This window comes from Mesitornis unicolor, unplaced genomic scaffold, assembly GCF_000695765.1.
Source record: "Mesitornis unicolor isolate BGI_N332 unplaced genomic scaffold, ASM69576v1 scaffold22615, whole genome shotgun sequence".
NCBI classification, from domain to species: Eukaryota; Metazoa; Chordata; class Aves; order Mesitornithiformes; family Mesitornithidae; genus Mesitornis; species Mesitornis unicolor.
Window position 1 is genome coordinate 16,676 of NW_010184024.1, and position 19,786 is coordinate 36,461.

Here is a 19,786-nt window from a genome sequence, read left to right on the forward strand (position 1 = left end):
AGTTGCCTGCTCCGCCCTTTGCATGGTGGGATCCCACTTCTATTCTTGTACGTTCTGGAACTGTAGAAAACAAAAAACAATCTACAGAGCAGATTACTTTAGCTGCACAAACCTCTCTCTGGGTAGAGTTGGCCTAAAACATTTATGTACTGGAGGATAAGCTCTTCATAATCTTTTCTGGCTTACTGGAAGATGGTTGTGTGCAAGGAAAGCTAGCAGAATTATTGTGAATTGGGAGGGCAGAGTTAAAATAACCAGTGTGTTAACAGCCAAGGAAGACTGTTTCTTGTGAAGTGCACAGCCAGAGCTGGTTCTTTGGCGTGTTTCCTTTGAGCGTGGGAAGACTACGTGTTTGTGTGTGTGCACACACACGTGTCTGTGCGTGTGGAGGTGGGAATAAAGTTGCTAACTTGTTGCTGACATGTGATTCTTGACTTCATAGCACTTCTTTGTACATTTCACTGAAATATCTTGCTTAGACTCTGTAACAGCATTGTCTAATCAACCTTTTTTATTTCCTCCTCCTCCTCCAGTCAGCATATGCTGTGTCAGTGCTCAAAGAGTGTGCTAAACTGCGACCTATGGATCCCACCGTTCCTCTTCTGGCTGCCAAGGTTTGCATTGGGTCGCTGCACTGGGTAAGCAAGCTGATGCAATTCTTATTGTGTAATGGATCGAGTGCTGCAGTGACAGTGCCACAGTGTAGTTGTAGTGGGGAGAAAGGGAATCCCTGTTAAAAATGTGCATGCATGCATGCCTTAAAAAAAACCACAACAACAACAAACAAAAACAAAAAAAACCAAACCAAAACCAAACAACTCAGCAAGAAACTTTGCAGAGAGTCACTGAAATGCATTTTGCTGGCACATTAAACAAAGTAGGAGGGAGAAAGCTATAGCAACCGTTCTGGGGACTGCTGCTTCAACTGATTGAGTTGAATCGACCACTCTTGTAGCCCCTGGAAAACAAAAGTTATAATTATAAGTGGACTGTTAGACAGTTCAGGTCTGTTGGACAACACAGTCCTTTGTTCTTGAAGTCACTGTGTCAGTGTTTTCTGTTCTGGATGTGTTAATGTATGCCCCAGAAACAAAGTGGGAGTGAAAGTCTGTGCCTGTGAATTTCTGATTATCCCAAGGAGCAGAAACATCTGTCAGTCTTTTGCTGCTTGGTTTATTTAATTGCATGGCAGCCTGCTGGTTTCACCTGTCTTCACCACGAGGTGTCCCTGCAGCCAGTGAAGGATTATAATTGCTACTATAAGTAAAATAAAGATGCAAGAAAGCATGAAAGAAAATACTAGAACAATCTGCCCAGATTTGATTAAAAGTTGTATGTGCTAGATTTGCTGTTCTTATGTCCCACTGCTTCCCCATTTTCTATATCCCTATCTGGTGGAAATTGGCATTCAGCTGAACTTAATTGAGCTGTGTCAGTTTACGCCACTAAGTGAGGAGATCTGGTTATGTATGTTTTTTAATGAACTGTACTGTTCAGACAATAATGGTTAAACTCATATGTGAGTCAGCACTCTGATTCTCAGAGATGTTAAAACAATATGAAAGCCAGGTGTTACAGCTATGTTAGACACTCTTATTAGTATCTCTGATAAAATTTCAAAGCAAAGTAAATTTTTCATTAGTCTAAAACATCAGCAAGTATATTTATAAGTTTTGCTTTGTAGGCTCTGAAGGTAGAGGAACTTCATGGGCTAAGTTCCTGCATTCTCTTGGAGCCATAGTAGGGGACTGCAAGACTGCAAGACAGCTTCCCTATTCCCAGGTTATTCTGCTATCTCAGTGATTATTAGGAGGCAAAAAAACCCAAAAAACCCAGCAGAAGGGTTGTGCTAAATGTGAGGAAAGTCTTTCTTTGAGATCAGGCTAGTTTTTTTCTAGGAGCCTGAATTTTAGCTTAGGAAACAAACTTGGGATCTCCATATTGCAAATAAATCTTTTATTCTTCTGCCTTCCTGCTCTGTAAACGTGAATCCAACAAGGGGAAGGCACAGGAGCCATGAATCCAATGAGGGAAGACACTCTGGACCTGATATTTACAAACAAGGAAGAACTGGTTGGGATTGTAAAGTTTAGAGGCAGCTTTGACTGCAATGACTATGAGATGGTAAAGTTCAGGATCTTGATAGAAGGCAGCAAGGCCAATAGCAGAATGGTCCCTTCAGATGTGCTTTGACTGACTTTGACTGCTTCTGATCGCAAATAGTGACTTCAAGGTGGCTATGTTCTCATGATAATGAGACATGTTCTCCTAAACATGTGACATCTGCTGTACCTAGCTTTTGGAAAAAAACTGAAATACAGTTAATGCCTCTTGCCTCCATGCTAAGATCAAGATTCCTGGGGTCTTAAGTTTAACAGGAGCAATGGCGTTTTAATGGAGGCACCCTACCAACCACTAGGTCACAGATGTGTGTTGAGGTAAAAAGACAAGGTTTCTGTACTGTGAGAAAAGAAATGGCATAGACTCCCTTCATGTGCTACCCTGATATTTATACAGTTCTCACTGTAGAGGACTAAGTTTCAAATGGTACCATTAAAGTCTGCTGACTGTGATTGATGAGGAGTTGAATGGGAAATTATGAACCCAAATTGATGATGCTGCTGTGCCAGGAAATGGGCAGAGTCAGGATTTGTCCTTCTTGTTGGTGCTTTCCCCAGCATCTCTTTGGCTTTGCTAGCACAGCCAGCATAAAAAGAATACCTTGTTATAGAGACACTTAGAGAAGAAGGCGAGACTGTAATTCAGTCATAACTCCATCCTCAGGCAGTCCAGTATCTCCAGACTTCTTACACATGGCAGAGCTGTTAAAGCAGCAGTCTAACTCTAAAAATAAATAAATTTTAAAAAAACGACCAAAAAAACCCCAACAAACAAAAACCACAACAAAAAAAAGAAAAAAATACACAAGAGAGAAGAAAATGAGCTGATTTTGATTGTTTCAAGAAAGAGTTTTTTCCTCTATCTACTGCTTTTTTTGTTGTGTGAAACACTTTTCAGTGTTTTTCAGACAGACCCTGGCTCAGAACTGGGGTGCAGCATGAAATACAAACATGATTTCTATGTTCTACCCTGATACCAAATGTGATGATGATATAGAAGAGTTTTAATTAAGGGAAATCGGAGGGAAATCAGAGCATCTTTTAAAAGAATTGAAATTATAGATTCCCACTTCTCGTAGTCGAAGGGATGCTTCTGTTATTACTGGCAGACTCCTGTACCTAATAAAGACCTTCCTGCCTAGCAGAGCTGTTTTTCTAAATGTCATCCTTACAGTAATTATTTGCATTTAAATTACATGGCAATCAAATCACGATCAAATCATTTAAACTGGAAGTGAACAAGCTGATCAATGCCAGTATAAATAGAAAGGAGGATAGACATGGCATGGGAACAGTCTAGTGGACAAATATTAACAGTTACAAATACTCAAATATATCTTGGTTTTCAGAACATATAAAATATGATTAATTTCTCAATTAGGAAATTTATCTATGTACTTGATTGCTGGCTAGGCTGGAAAAGGGTGAAATCAGATCACTATTTACCCAAATGAAACAGCTAATTTATATGTCCGGCATCTGTCTCTTCTGTGCTTTTGGTGCAGAGTTGTACTCAGTTTGTTTATGGTCCATGGACAAGCAGTACTTTTAGTCTTATTTCAGTTACTAGCAATAAAAAAAACCAAAAACATTTATGCAGCTGGATAATTGCAAAATGTCATGAGAAGCACAGAACAGTTTATTTCATGGTTAATCTAGTGGCCATTTAACTCATTTTGCTGGGTTTGTACACAGTGTCTCAGCACACTTTAAGAACCAAGGAAAGCAAAAAATGAATTGAAATGTATCACAGTGATTTACAACATTGAGGATGCTCAGATCGCATCTATGAAATAATCTCTGAATGCAGAACAAATCAAAGTAAAAACATGCATACATTCATAGTGTGCCATGCAAATCAATATATAACAGAGCCTGATGTGGAAAAGAACTAAATGCCCCCAGCTTCTGCTGTGACAGTATGACCAGATTATTAGCTGATGTAAATTGGCACTACTCCACTGGCATATTACTGGCACCATGCTGCCTTACATCAGCAGATGATCTGCCCCATCAACCACCAGCTTTCAGAATTGGGCCTGCAGTAAACAACTGAGTGATATGAGCAATGTTTTGGTTACCCTTTTCAGAATTACTTGTTTTCACAAATTTAAAGAAGAAAGCAGAGTGAACAGTAAATCAGTACTTCATTAATTCTAAGCTTGTACTGTTTGTCTTGAAGGACCAGAAAAGCTCCTAAACTAGTGCACTTACACAGACCACACTTGTCTGGTCAGGATGTGGTTGGACCTGTACTTAATAAAGCTCATGAGGCACAAATGTTTTCAGCAAAGTTGGAACTCTTATACTGTATCTAGCCCATTACACAGGTGTTTTAAATGTCTTTGTAGCAGGCTCAATTATTTTTGAGGCATCATGGTGCCTAGCCTTCCTGTTTGCTGGGGTTTGAGCACAACAGTTCACTGAACTTGCATGTGAATGATTCTAGCAAGTCAACACAAAGCCCATTTGTGTGTAGCCAGCTGTCTTTCAGCTTTCCAGAATGCAGTATGAAGCTTTTGACTACTGAAGTTCAGAGTATTGTTTTAAATTTTCATGGGAAAGTTGATGTAGCTTATGATAGAGTATATCAATACTGAAGTTGTCCTGCCTTGGTCCACTATAAATTCAGGTTCTAGTTACTAAAAAGCTTGCTGCAATTTCCGCTTTCACTCAGCCTTCCCTGGCACAGCCTCAGCTGAATGCTCACTTGCCTATTTTGGCAGTGATTTTGCAACAATGAGTTGTAGCACGTGTTGTTTTTAATGTTTTAGTAGTACAGTACTGTTAATTTCACTACTAATCTAGGTTCTCCAGGACCTTATGATGACAGGTCTTGTGAAAATACTAAAACCAGAACGTCTTTCTACAGGCAAATGTTAAATACTGAATTTCTCTATTTTAGGGGCCTTATTTAAAGGCATTTAGCATTACTCTGATGCTTTCTTGTGCCTTTTGCTTCACTGATTTCAGTGGAGGCACATTGATAACTTTGTAAATGCACATAGAGACAAATAGACTATAGCCCTATGGATAGGCTTGAATCTTCTAGGACAGAGAGTAGGAAGATATGAGGCATGTCCTTACTACTTTCATTGCCTCACAGTTGGCACCACAGAACCAGCGGTGGTGTGCTCAACTTGTTTAGTACCAAGTGATAGCCTGTGGCAAAAGCCGCAGCACAAAATAGTGCTGTGCCTCTTAGACCTGTCCCTCATTTCTTTTAACTCCCTGATCCTAGAGTGCACAGTGTGGGAAAGAGAGCGTGCCATCGGTCAGGGAAAGGGAGGAGAGAGTGAGCTCAGGCCAGGCTAGACCATGCATGGAGTCATAAAAAGTAAGACATACCATGAGGTCAATACATCATGGCTTGGGGAGGAGGGGAGGTTGCAGGATGTAGATTTAGAGCTCCATATTTCTGAGGTAACAGCTTATCATTAATTACTGTCACAGACCACTTAATCTGAGGGTCCTTCTCTCTCCTTCTGTCTGTTGTTGACCCTGTCACTGTAGATAATAAATGCTGTGCGTGTGCTTGTACTCAGTCACCTAGGAGCCCTGGAGTCACATGGAAATGCTTAGGTCTTTGTGTAGTATGAATAATAATGAAAGACCAAATCTAGTCTCATTATCAGAGTTATTCCGCTCGCTGAGTGGGCACTCTAGAGGACTGACATCACTAAGGCAAAAGGTTACTGAGAAAGTAGTGAATGGTATGGAGCTACTAGAGATTTTGTCCATCTTTTAAAAGACATTTTTGCTTACATCACAGCTACTGTTACTGGGGCAGTCCCAAGGTTTTTAGGCATCAAAAATTTTGTTTTCTATAGATGTCCTTTGTGAACAAACCACTCTTGCCACAGTAGAGGAGAGGCCCAAGTATCCTAAGTGCTGGAAGCTGAGCTCACATGTGCAATAAATTGGTGGGCTTAGCACTGGTAACAGATGGAGAAAATGCTGACTAGACCAACAAGAGAAAGCACAGGATTTTTTTTTTCCCTGACATACATAACATGATTCACTTTGTATGCTGTAAACAAACGGCTGGGGGACAAAACCTTTCTATTATACTACGCCTTATTGGCCACTTTCTCCTATGCATTACTCCTCATTTTCTTTTCACTATATTTAATTTTTTTCTCCTCTTTGAATTAGTCTCTATACCTACAACCCAGTATAACAAAAATGATAAGAAGTCAATCCAACTAGTTAATATCATCCATAATTTTGCTTAGATAACCTTTCCGTAAGATTTGGGTCTCTTACGTGCTTGGTATCACTCAGTCTCAGTGGTGTCTGAACTCCCCTGCTTCACTAACCTTGTCTGCTGTCCCAAGTCCAGTGTTACTTGATGTGTTTCCTGTCTCCTCCCTTGTGCACTCCTCTTTTTGGGCACGGTAAGGTGCTATTTCCATGCTGCGTTACACCATCAATTTGCTTGTCCTCAATTGTTCTAAATCCGTGCTGGTGAGAACTACAGCTCCCATTTTTAGTCCTGGAGGGTGTTGATTCAGTGAGGGTAGGGCTTGAGCTTTTCTGAAAACAAGCTGGGTGGCAGTTGGAAACCAGCTGGGTGGCAGTAAGCCAGGGGACAGCACCTGCTGTTCCCCACTCCCTTCTCAGTATGCCCCCAGGCTTGGCTCACACACACACCAAAACCTGCAGTCAAATAACAAGGGTGGCTGGAACAGCCACTCTGTTTCAGGGAAAACATCCCTTGGGATTACAGAGCTAATGACTGTTCCTCTTCCATCAAATACAATGGAGTGGGTGGAAGGAGGGGGGGAGAACCCCCAAAACTCCAGCCCCACAGTATTACAATGTTATTGGTGTCAGCTCACAGCTTGGCAGCCTGCCTCTCCCCAGGTGCTAGGTGTGTGCTTGTTTCTGGTGTGGTGAAGAGGTTGCTTAGCTAGTGCTTCCAGGCGCCTCCTGACAGTTTATACAGCTTGAGTTCAAAATGCCAAAAAGTTCTTTTTAGGTTGTTTTTCCCCCACACCTGCTTTCTGAGTTTTCCTCCACACAGGTGTGACAGAGAACCTTTCCCTGCAACCTGTGGTGCAGCCCTTCTCTCCACGAGCTTGAGTGCTATAAGAAGGAAAAGTCAGTGCTCTCATAAGCAGAACTAGCAGTGCTGGATTTTGCAAGTCTGCTTATTTTCAAAGCAGCCTTCAGCAGACCCAAGTTCGCATTTGTGGGAATCTCTGTGGCTGGTCAAAGTGCCATTAGTGTTAGTATGAATAAATGTTTACAAGAATGTTTGTGCTGAAGTGCTCTTTCAGCCATTCTGAAAAGTTATGCTCTTAATTATTCATACAATAGATTAATCTGGCACTCACAGGTGGCCCTGGGTAACTGGCAAGCAAGAAAGCTGCATGGTGTGCTGCTGATTTATGCAGCGTAGGCCATCAGTCAGAACCTGGAAACACCATCAGGTGTTCTCATTCAGAGAAACAATGGAGCAAAATCTCTCTAGTTTTAAATGTCTCTATTTCAACTTCAAACCTTTCATTTAATCTCTTTTTTTTTTATATGCTCTACCTACTCCTACCCTTGTTCGCTAGTCATTAGAATTCCTTATATAGCTCTTTTCTTCATCTAATGGTGACTCCTTGGATGAAATTGTGTGTGGGGAGGAGAAACAGTGAAGAAAGAGTGGGAATGTAACTGCTGATGGTGGCAAAAGAGGTGCATAATTAATTTTTTTGGCTGCAGATATTTTGGCTTGCATAAAAGTTCCTGAGAGCTGAAGAATTTAGTTATTGTTGCATCAGAAGGGTTTTTTGGGTTGTTTTTTTGGGTTTGGTTTTTGCTGGGGTTTTTTTTGGTCATTGGTTTTGGGGTTTTTGTTTGTTTGGTGGTGTATTTTTTGTTTTGGCTTTTTTCCTGTGTGGCAAGTCATGGAACATTTTCTCCTTCCATTGTCCTAGGCTCTGGTCCAGAACGTGCTTCAGTAGGGCTGCTGATGGGATTAATAAATCTCCTGAAACAAACGTAAATCTTCCTGATGTGATCAGACTTTAAAGGGTCTCATCTGAGTATCATTGAAGTCAATAGGACTATTTTGAGTGTTTTCAGTAGACTTTGGATTATGTGAAGACAGTCCTTGCAATTCAGTTGGTAGCTCCAAGTATGCCCCAAGGAGATATTCCTGTTCTAGTAGTTTTCAGATTCATAGTTGACTAGGCAATCAGCAAGACTGTAATGCTTTCATAGTCCTTTCAGGGAATAGTTTGAAGATAAAATGTATGTTGGTCGTTGGGCTGACTGATCTGAGGTTTCAGAAGTTTGGGAACTACTGGTCTACATCTAGTTTGAATTGTATGGCCTCAGGGAGCTGTACAAGTGAGGAAATGGCCCAAGCAGTAGAGATTGCTTCTGCACTTGCACTTTTTAGCCTTTCTTCATGCTTTCATTGACAGTATTTTTTTTCTTATGTTTGATATTACCTAATAAATACCAGTTCCTTTGTTTTGAAGCTGTTAGTTAATGTTGTCACCTGAATGTCTTCAAGTGGTGTAACTAGGAGGCCTATTGACAGGATGGCATCTAAAGTCGAGTAGATTCTGTTTACAGGTAGCATGTTAACAAATCACTGCAGAAGCCAAGTTTCTGATCTACTGCTATGTCTTGATTCCAGTTCATTTTAGGTAACTCCTTTTAGATGTTAAGGAACTATGAGGTGCTGAAGTCTGACAAAACTGAGTATTAAGAGAGCATGTTTCAGTTATGTCTGCAGTACTTGCATCTGAAACAGTCGAATTTAAAACAAAAATGTATTTCCTCAAAATTAAACAAGCCTATCCCAGAAAGTCACTTGTCATGTAATAAAAATTTCCAAAAGGAGGATGTTTTGGATAGTGTAATGCTGTCTGGTTCTTGATTAGGGATGACTCTGATTATGGTTGACAGGATCTGCAGACTATCTTGTACAGAAATGAGGTCTTCCTGTAGGCTCTGTTTTCCAAGTATTACTTGCGACTTTTGCCTGTACCTCTTAAACCTACACATTGCCAGATAGGTACAGTCTGCAGGCCTGAGTCTTTTCTGCTTATAATGTGTGTGAATTATGTTAATGAGAGCTTAAGGTTAAAAATGAAGAACACTCAATTCTGTAATAAAGTATTCAAGTTAATTTTTGTTTAAAATTCTGATTGAGATTTTAAAGATACCAAAGCTTTATATTTTCATTAGACTTAGGTCTGTGTGGTCAGCTGGAAAGGAAGGTTGAGGGGAACAGTCTGTACTGTAGTAGAGGAGACCAGCTTATGTATCTAATAATTTTGGAGGCTGATCCCGAGAGGTTGTAAATGCTTTCTCTTGCCATTACAAGCTGTAATATAAAGTGCATTTTCAAGGAAATTGCATCTTTGCAACAGATGCAGAATGTGGCTAGTGCAGCATGAGCTGCTAAGGTAGTGTGGTATTTCATATCAGAATTTGTGTCCTGAATTTGCTGCCTCCTCCTTGTGGCAGCAGAACTGCAAGCTGCAACTGAACTCACGTTGCAGAGAAGTACTTTCTTGTTTTACTCCTGTAACATTTTAAAAGGAAGTAAAATTTACTGAGGTTTAAAAACATTGTGCAGCAAAACTGGATGAAGGTAGAGGGAGGTTCCAAGGAGGTTTCTACCTTTCTCCCTTGAAGGTAGAAACTTGTTGGACCTCTCAATGCACTGCTAGCGTAGTATATAAGTAGTCAGTTGGTCCAACATTTATATTTAAGGTTGCATGGTTGTAACGTGCCTGAAGGGAAATAGAAAAATAAGATAAGTGGCCTTCATTAACCTTAAACATCTGGAAATAATTTGGGGTGGATGCTTAAAACAAAACTAAAACTTTTCTCTGAACTGTGCTGCTTGCACCAAGGTCTGCTAATCTGACCTTCGACATCCTCCTTTCTATGAATGTTTACTGTGGTCACTGAAAGCTCCTGTGTGAATGGCTCTCAGATCACTTACAGGTAAGTTTAATGGAATAATTTTATAGGCATTTCCTCTATACTTGATTCAATAAGTCTCAACCTACCTCTTTTGCAGCTGGAAGAAGGAGAATACTTTGCTAAAATCGTGATAGACCTGGGTGAGGATGCTGGAGAGTCCCTAGCAAAGGGTTACCTGGCACTGGGCCTGACATACAGTCTTCAGGCTACTGATGGTGAGTTATCCTGTTTGTCAAGTACGTTGTACAGAAAGTATCTGTTCAAAGTCTTTAGTGCAAGCAATGGAAATCTATTAGAAATTCTACTTTTAATGCTGACTGGACATGGAAAACAATCAGATTGCAAGACAAATGGGAGCTGTTTACTTGCTCAGGGGACTGTCTTCTATGGTAATAAAAGCGAAGGTTTTAAGTAAAGGAAGAAATGCAAATCATTGCTTAGGAGGTGATAATCTGACTGTAGCCATCAATGCTTGATGTGCTTGGATATTTGTATTACATTTCTTTCACATATTTACACAACAAAAAGTCAAACTTTCCATCTATTTTCATATTTTTGTCACTCACTCATAAATCACATAAAGAAATATAATCCAAGAACTGAAGTCAGAAATGCCTGACTTCAGTTACTGGCGTGATACTGATTCCCCACAGAGATTCAACCTCTCTGTGATGTAGTTTCTTTTTCTGCTTAGAAGTAAACAAGATAAAAATATCTACCTTATTGGTACATGTGGATGTTGACTAGATATAGACCACTGAATGTAAGAAGTAATTTTTGGTTTTAATGCTGTTTGCTTGGGTTTTGAATGACTGGACAATGGACTCCTGCAGATTTGGTGCTTGGTAGCCAGAAGGGCTTGAAGTCCCAGTGATTGAGAGAGTTCTAAGTCTGACACTCATCAAGCTCACAAGTGGGAACAGTCTTTGTTTCTTCTGTGACTTCTAACATAGGTGGAAGGCCTACTAACATAGTTTCTTTGAATAAGGACTGAGCTAGCCTGTTTCCTAATCGATTTAGCAGTCCTGCCCACATGCAAGCAATGGCTTTTTTGTCCAGTGAGTCCCACAGAAGCAAACCAACTCTTGCAGCAAATGAGCCTGAAACAAAGCTAAAATGACTGTATAGTATCATGGAAGTATGCTGGCCTTGCAAGTTAGAATTCTGTGAAGCATGCATATGACGAAGTGGCTTGTGCTCTTCAGTAGTGCAAGTTGGTGTATTTTCTCAGCCAGCCATATCTGATCAGCTGTTCTGAGAACTGCTTTCCAAAATGGAAGCTAACAGGCACTGTGGCTCTCTTCAGTTCTCCATTTCTCTGCCTCAGAATAGTTCCCCCTCAGAAAGTTAATGCCAAGAAACGTATGTCCTTCCCAGCCTGAACTTTCTCATATGTTTGGGGTTTTTTTTAAGTTCATTAAACATGGAGTTATGCTTAGCAGCCTAGCTTCTCAGGGCATTTTGCCTAGAGTTTGTTTAAACTGTCTCTAAAGCTATACAAGATCCCAGAGAATATTTTCAGAGACGGGATGTTTTCTGTATTAGCCCATTACAATTTATTTGTTATCCTCAGTATGGAAAGAAGTTGGTTTCTGAAGAGTGAAGTTCTAGAGGCAGGTACTGTACTCTGGCCTTAAAATATTTTGGTGCAGCAAAATGCAAGTTGGAAACACTTCTTCTGGACTAAAAGTCTTCTCTGAGTTTTCAAGAGAAGTTCAGATGTTGTAGTAAGTGTCCCTTTTAATGTAAAAGAAACAAGTGTACACAACAACTACCTCGGATGTGATTTTTTTTTTTTCCCAGATTAGCATCTAATTTATGTTGTGAAATAGTGGAATATCTGCCTTCTCTCATCTCTAGCCTTTAGGTCAATAGGGCCAGTCACTCGGTTATTGGAGGGAAATCTGAAGAGTATATTTCCGTCTTTCAGGTCATATTTTAATAAAATGAATTAAATCCTTCAAAAGCATACTTATGATGATCATGAATATGGAACAGTGTTTTACTAGAAAATGTCAAATTTGCACTAACGAGAAACTTTTCATTAGCATTATTAAAAAATAGCTTATCACAGTAAGGAATCGAGAGTAGAACATGCTGAAAGAAAGATAGCAATTCGCCTATGTAATCCTGCTTCGTACTGTCAATTTTGTTTCTTCCAGTTAATAGTGACATATGCACACACACAGTCAAACATATATATGTGTATACATAATTTCCATAACTTTCCACTTGAGCTGACTTTCAGTGAGTCAGCATTTTCAGTGGTAGCTACATGTTTCAGAGACATTTGACCAATTGCCTTATAAAGCTTACAGCATTATATCAACATGCCTTCTATTGACGGTTAGACTTTCTTATTTAACATATTATTTTAGTAAATAATTCTCCTCCTGTGTGACAGTTTAATAAAACTGAGGAGTTTTATTAAAGCCTTTCCTTTGTGATCTGCAAAAAACACTTGCTAAGAAGTGGCGTCAGAAGAGAGAATCCTACTGAATGACAATTCAAAGAACTTGTGGGAGCATTTGCTATAAAGTCACTTTACAACTATTAGATTTACTCCTGGATGTAAAAAGTTTTCCTGACACTTACACTGGGTAGCAGTATGTGTAGCTCTCTTGTTCTTAATGTCTAATTACATGTTTCTTGAAATAAATCTCACTGAAGTCGCTAAAAGATGTATCCTCAGAGGAAGTCATTGCCACTCTTGCTTCACTCTTAGAAGCACAAATCTCTTGCTCGTACAGAATGCCCATGTATTGCTATGCTAAATTTTCTGCAGATCTGTTCCCAGTGAGTCGGTGTCAACAGCAAACCTTTCTCTTCCTCTTGTAGTTTCAGTCTTGACTTAAGCTGTATTGTCCGTTTTGCCTCCCTTAGGTCTGGTGAAGAATCCATTGAAGACAGGGGAAGGTGAAATTAATTTAACAAAGACTAAAGAGGCAAGATCAGGTTGAGAATGTGTTGTGAAATACAGGTGCTGCTCTTATCCAACATTACCACCTCACATCTTGTGAAATCTTTGTAGATTTAGCAAACCCTCACTCTTCCAGAGATGAGAGAGCGTGCTGTATCTCTCTTTTCATTTAGAATTTTGGTATAAGGCCATGGATCAGGGACTTGAATGGGAAACTTTTTCTGTCAGTCCTTGTGGATTTTATAAGTAATCAGTATACTGTCAGCACCGGTTAATGTTAAAAAAGTAAATTATATATTGCCTTTTAGTGAACAAGCCCATAACTTTTGCTTCTTGAGATAACAGTCAACATATGTAATCTTAAATTATAGTTCTGGGTGCTAAAACTGTACACATTATACTACAACTGCACACACTTGCCGCATTAGATGTCTTAACACAAGGGAATGTTTTTTGAAATTCATTATTTGCAAAAGGGTACATGCACATTGGTGTGCTAGTTTGAATCAGAAATGTATTTTTTTAAGTCCATCTTTTAGTCATCCCCACTTCTTATGTTGTGATTCACATAATGGAACAGTTTTGCACCACACAAACTGAATTCTTTCCCATAAAACTAATGTGCTACATAAATAGACCTGATGAGGCTGTAGCTGCTAATGGGTGTTTGGTCTGTGGAATCAGACTAGAACTAGACCCCTGTCCCTACGTTTGTAGTGTTGATACTGATCCTCAGTGTTGTTTCACTCCATGCATTCACACTGATGGTGCTGCACCTGCTTACTAACACAGAACTTGCGCTCCTCCATTTTCACATGTGACTCTAGAGCTTCATTTTTAGGTACCAAAATGTTGCTGAAGATCTGGTTCACTTTTGGTCAGGCTTAAGCTCCTTTAAAAACTCAGAGTGCTTTAGAAAATAAATCTTGGGCTCCTAAGGTGGCATTTGCAAAAGAACTGTGTCTTACAGGAATAATTGCTTAAGTTTCAGAAGCTTAAAATCCCCTGTGCTCTCTGCCTTACTCTGGTCAGACATGCTTTGCAGGTTATTTTAATCCAAGTAATAAATCATACTGCGTTGTAGTTGGTAGAAGTGTAGCAGCCATGCTTGCAGTGGATAAAGTTTGGTACAGGCTGAGTTCATTAGTGCTGTCAACACTGCAGAACGGAGCACAACTTTTAGAAACTTACTCAGACCTGTTTAATTCTATCTCCTTGGTGCAAGCTTTTCTTTGTCTGAAGTGAGAACTTTTTTCAACAATGCAAGTGGGTTGCAGTAATTACAACTTCTTTCAACAGTTTCATGGGTAGGGCATTCACAGTGTCTTTGGGCAACCTGTTCCAAAATCTTGCCCTCTTCACAGTTAAGAATTTCTTCCTTATACCAAATATAAATTCCCTCTCTTAGTTTAAAACCATCACTCCTTGTCTTACTGCTACAGATCCTGGTTTTAAAAAACCCAAGAAGAACAAAAAAAACCCACCAAAACACCCCCTGCAAAAAAAAACAACCCAACAACAAAAACCCAAGAAAACCCCAACTTTCTCCATCTTTCTCCGAAGACCCCTTTAAGTATTGAAAGGCCACAATGTGGCCTCCCCAGAGCCTTCTCTTCTCCAGACTGAACAACCCCAGCTCTCTCAGCCTTTCTCCATAGGAGAGGTGCTCCAGCCCTCTAAAGCATTTTCATGGCCCTGTTCTGGACCCACTATAACAGGTCCATGTCTGTCTTGTACTGGGAGCCCCAGAGCTGGATGCAGTATTCCAGGTGAGGTCTCATGAGAGCAGACCAGAGGGGGTATATCACCTACTGTGACCTACTGGCCAAGCTTCTTTTTATGCATCCCTCCCAAAATCACTTTTCATTGCTTTTTTTTTTTTCCTAATTTATCTCCCTTAGCTGTGAAGGCCTTGTAAATGGCATGGTTAACTTGCAGCATCAGTCCTCAATATTGTCTGACACAAGTTTCAGTGTGTTTATCCAAGTCGAACACAAATCTAGAGAAGGGCAACCAGACTTCCAATGTAGTTGTAGCTGAAGATGCAGTTCGTGTTGTGGGAGGTGGGACTTGCGTGCCATTTCCCAGTAGTGCACAGGCAAAGCTGACTTGTTGTAGAATAATCACATCATTTCCATAATGTAATTTGTGCTGGTTTTGACTACAAGCTGAACATCGGCCAAATGTCTTACCAGGTGGAACTTAAAAGTTCTCCTAGCTTTTCTATGTGATGTTTATTTTGGGAGGCAAATAATAAAATTTCTTTCAGTCGTCTTCATTGTGTGGCCTCTCCAGAACTGCACTGTAACTTACATAAGGAATGTTGTAGTTTCTATGAGGAATAAAACCTGACATATTTTTCTGGATGAGTATTTATAGCTATGATCAAATCCTTTCCAGTGTCTCAGGCATTTTTATGTTTACATCAGTCTTGATTATTTTAATTTCTTTTTAAGTTTTCCTCCTCTGTTACCCTTTTTCCAGTATCTGGCAGTGGACCTGAATACTCAATTTAGGGCTATTGAGAGTGAAGTATTTCCAGCTACTTCTAATAAATGCTGCATTTTGCATGAAAGTTCATGTCTTCAAATTTATTCTTTAAACTGCAAACTTTCTTGTTCAGTTTTTACTACTTAGAGTAGATTTTGTGGCCTAAGCAATTTTTGATCTTTATGATTTGAGAAATCATAGAGATTGCTGTTCCTCTCAAATGAACCTGGTGTTTTGAAGAACGGTTGGAAGACGTAGGAATAAAAAAAGGCCTGATCACTGTAATTACTTAAGAAAAATTAATTACTTTCAAAGTTTCTCTTGCTAGTGTGTTGCAGAATCCAAAGAAACTGATTACCTTTGTATGTCTTGTAGAAGAACAGAACTCTTTCCTCTTAACTTTTAGGAACACTTGAATTTTATCTGTGAATTTTTGGGTTTTGTGGGTTTTTTTGTGTTTGGGGTTTTTTTTCCTGAAGTATACACTACTTACTGATTTTCCATTCTTGAGCTTGCACTGACTTCATGTATGAAGTCAAATATATTCATGGGTGGATGTTTGCTGATTAACTGCTCATCACTTTTGTGCTATTGATCAGGATAGGCAAATTCAGGATAAGAAACATAACAAGGATACAGGATAACAAGAAACAACTGCTATGCACAAGCTGAAAGCTAAGAACCAGGACAAGACAGCTTCTGAAAATCATCACTGGCTTTCCAGATATTTTGGATCTGAGAAAGCCTTGCTTCTCTAAGCTCTTCCCTGTCCTCCTTACTTTTGATGATGATATCTTATGATACCCTGGCATAACAAAAACTTGATTCTTCTTCTCCTTTTATGGTTTTGGCTCAAAATTAATTCGCATATTAGGAAGCAAGTGTAGAGAGCAGGATCCTTTTGTCAAGCAATTAGAGTCACCAAGGTGAGCGTTAATGGCTAATGCCATACCTGAAGTAGCCTAAAAGGCTGTTGTGGTCTCAAGGGAGGTGGTGTGTTGTCAAGGCTTTTTGTCATAGAGCTGTGTATTTGGCTCTTAGTGTTCCCTGTCAACCTGCAATACCCTCCTACGTGAAGATGATGGTGGAGACAGTCTGCATCTGAGTCAGAATATGCTGCTAGTTACTGCTTTTAGCATATACACCAACCTGGCAGAGGGCCTGTTATGCTCTTAGTATTTAGTGAGCATATGTTCCCTTCTTCTCCCAGACCCCTTCAGTGGCATATGTAAATAAAAAATGCTTTGGCATTTCAGACAAGGGAGACTGAAGAGTCTTTAATAAGAACGAAACTGAGAATTCAGGTTAAAATACTGGTTTTGTGTTGTTCCTTAAAAACAAAATGACGTTTTCCAGGTATAAACACACGTACCACCAGATTTCCAGTTTTTATCCTCCCAGTTTTAAATACTCTGTGCATGTGTACCATACATTTATTTAACCTGAAGCACTGAATTCAACTCTTAAATGGCATTGTGTCTTGTCCTACAGCTACTCTGAAGGGCACACAGGATGAATTAAACAAGAAAGCACTTCAGACTTTGGAGAGGTGAGTAGGCATCTTGTGGATACTTGCATTGTGTAATTCTTTGGATGAATTCAGAATAATTGTTGGTTTTAATGTTGGGGTGTTTTTCTTCTGTGTAAGCATTCCTTGCCTGAAAGTTTAAAAACATTTCAGTAGATTTCCACAATAGTCTGTCAAAACCATTCCTGTTATGGCTAAATGTAGTGATTATTTGGTTGAATATCCAAGGTAACAGTACCTGTTCTGCCACTAAACAGAGAGAACCTGAGCCCCAAATTAGCTGCAGTGAGATCTGCAGTGCTGGGTGATGCAGCTTCCTTGCACGATGCCAGCAGGCAACTGTGGAAAGCTGGTTTTGTCTCCATTCCTGTGTGAAGCAGGCTTAAACTCCTACTTCCCTTATGATTGGAAAGTACCTTCACTACCAGAGTGTAGGCTGCTCTGGGGTGACTTGGTAAGCAGTCACCGCTCACCTCTTCTTTACCACTGTATGATGTGGGGGAGTCTGATCCAATGGCTCTGCCCTGACAGTATCTGTGAATTAAACTTCTTTTGCCACTACAGTTACCTCAACTAAAACTGCTTGGATTAAAACCTCTTTTTTGTCAGTTCTGTTGTGGTAGAGAGGTGAGGTGTGAGCTTCTTGACCCTGTTACCATGAAATTACAAAATGCACTGGGTGGTCTTTGGGCAGTTAACACTGTAAGTGTAGATGCCTACAGACTTCAGATGGCAACTAAATGGAAGCTTATATGATCTAAGCCTTGGACTGAAGTATCTAATTCTGGGTCTGGTGTGGTCATAAATGCTTTAGAAAAGTAAGGAAAATCTGACATCTCTGGTATCTCTAAGTACAGATGTAGCAGATTGAAGATGTGACTGGATCTTAGCTGTTTTTCTGATGCTGAGTAAGGAGGTATCAATTATGTTTGCCTTGCACTGGATCTGCAGTGGTTGCAAGAGTAAATAGTAAGCTGAAACCACAGTTGTAGTTCTGGATGTTTACACTATGGAGATCTGAAAGATAAAACTTTAAAAAGCCATTTATTTGGTCACTTTTTAGATCAGGAGTATACTTCAAGTCATGCTAGTTCCTGGACTCAAATGTAATAACTTTCACTGCTGCCCAATTTTGGTGTAACTGTGGTGCTGCAGTGCTTTTAAACTGTATTTATTTTTTTATCCTTTGACATTTCTACTGGCTGTGGCTTGTTTTCATGGTATCTTAACTCTAGCTAGGAAGCAGACAAGCTTCTAGCCAAACAGTAGACACTCAAATTTCAGCCAACAGGGATGTTGTCACAGTGAGCTGGTTACTAGTGCCTTCCTAAATGCCTGAGTTTTATTTCTTTCTTTCTTTTCTCTTTGTTGTTTTTCAGCTGTCTTTAGAGTGCACTTAGGATCTCTTATGCCATGGATTGGCTGATAGCCATCTAAGTGGGCTTTTCAGCTGCAAGCTTGAATAAAATATTTTTTCTAGTACTTTTTGAGGAAACTGAGCAGTAAAGTAGCAACCCTTTGTTTCTTTCCAAAAGCACCGTTAATTTCTTCTCCCATACGCTCATGTGAACTTTCTGTTGTTGTTTATGGTTGGAGAGGCTACAGAAGGTTTCACAGGAGCTGCTTGCTGAAGAGCCAGCTCACCCTGCTCCAACAGTTTAGGGCAAAGCTGAGTCCTGTCTTGTGGAGTCATGGTGGTGTTTGTTTCATTTGTTTGTTTTTTGTAGTTGGGGTTGTTGGTTTGGGGGTGGTTTTCATTTGTTTGTTTTTAAGTGTGGGGAGAAATTTGTGACTTGCCTGTACTAATTGCACCTTGATGCCTTCGGCATCGCTTCAGAATCCTTGAGTGCTACTTTGACTTGTAGAGTTACAGAACACACTCAGTCCATATTAAATTAATTAGTTCTAGAGCCATTAGTTATCAAAGTCAACTCTGTCAGCTTCTTGCTCACAGGCCAAGTTGGTATTTGAGAGATGGCTGCCATTAAAATGGTGTGTGGTTTGTTTCCTGAAGTAATTATTTGATGCTTGTTTGTTTATTTGTTTATTATTAGCAAATGAATCGTTTTGGCAGGGTTTTTAGCCACCAGCCTTGTCAGTCTGTTGTTTCTCCCTCATAAGGATGTTAATTGTGCTTGCTTTGGGCAGGGCAGTGCAGGTGCAGGCTTCTCTGGTGTCCTGGAAGGCAGCTCAGAAAGAGGTCAGGAATGTTGGTTGGCTACGGGGAACCTTTCTCTTCCCCAGCTCTCTGATGTGAAATGACTTCCCTGTGCTGCAGAGCTAGGAGTCAGCTCTGTGGGTCAGCAAGGGGATAATCCACTGACTCCTGGGCTGGGCTGCCAATGTGGCATGAGCCCAGTGCGCAACGTTGCTCCTGGATTAGGTGGCCAAAACGCTATCTTCACAATTGCCTTGGTTTAGTGGCTTCTCCACAGGCTAGTAAGCTCACGCTGCAGTTTCATGCTTGGCATAGTCTGAAAAGAACAGTTCTACTCTGGTTGTTCATCCCTGTTCCCTGCATTGCATGAGCCTGGGTGCAGGGCCTCTGTGTCTGGTTCTGGAAACACTGCAGCCTTCACTAGCCAAGGGATCTCTGCAGTGCATGCTGTTGGCCTGCTGCAGACTAGAAGGTAATATCTAAGAGGTCCAAGCTTGAGAAGTAAGGACCTTGGTTTTGGTCCAGGCACAGCTCCTGCCATCCAGTACTCATTCCTCCCTCAGTGTCTTCGCTTTCCAAATTAGGAGTCTACTGTCAACAATTAAACTAGAAGCTTGCAGGGTGGAGGA

At 40.3% G+C, this 19,786-nt stretch overlaps 1 protein-coding gene across 1 annotated transcript in view; it reads left to right on the plus strand.

Annotated features, from left to right (window-relative positions):
• The window catches only part of LOC104540510 (tetratricopeptide repeat protein 7A-like), a 94,388-nt gene that overhangs the window by 12,533 nt on the left and 62,069 nt on the right, over positions 1–19,786 (plus strand). The window contains 3 exon segments of the mRNA XM_010184339.1: positions 534–638; positions 10,159–10,276; positions 16,963–17,020. Coding sequence (XP_010182641.1) covers positions 534–638; positions 10,159–10,276; positions 16,963–17,020 — 281 coding nt within the window.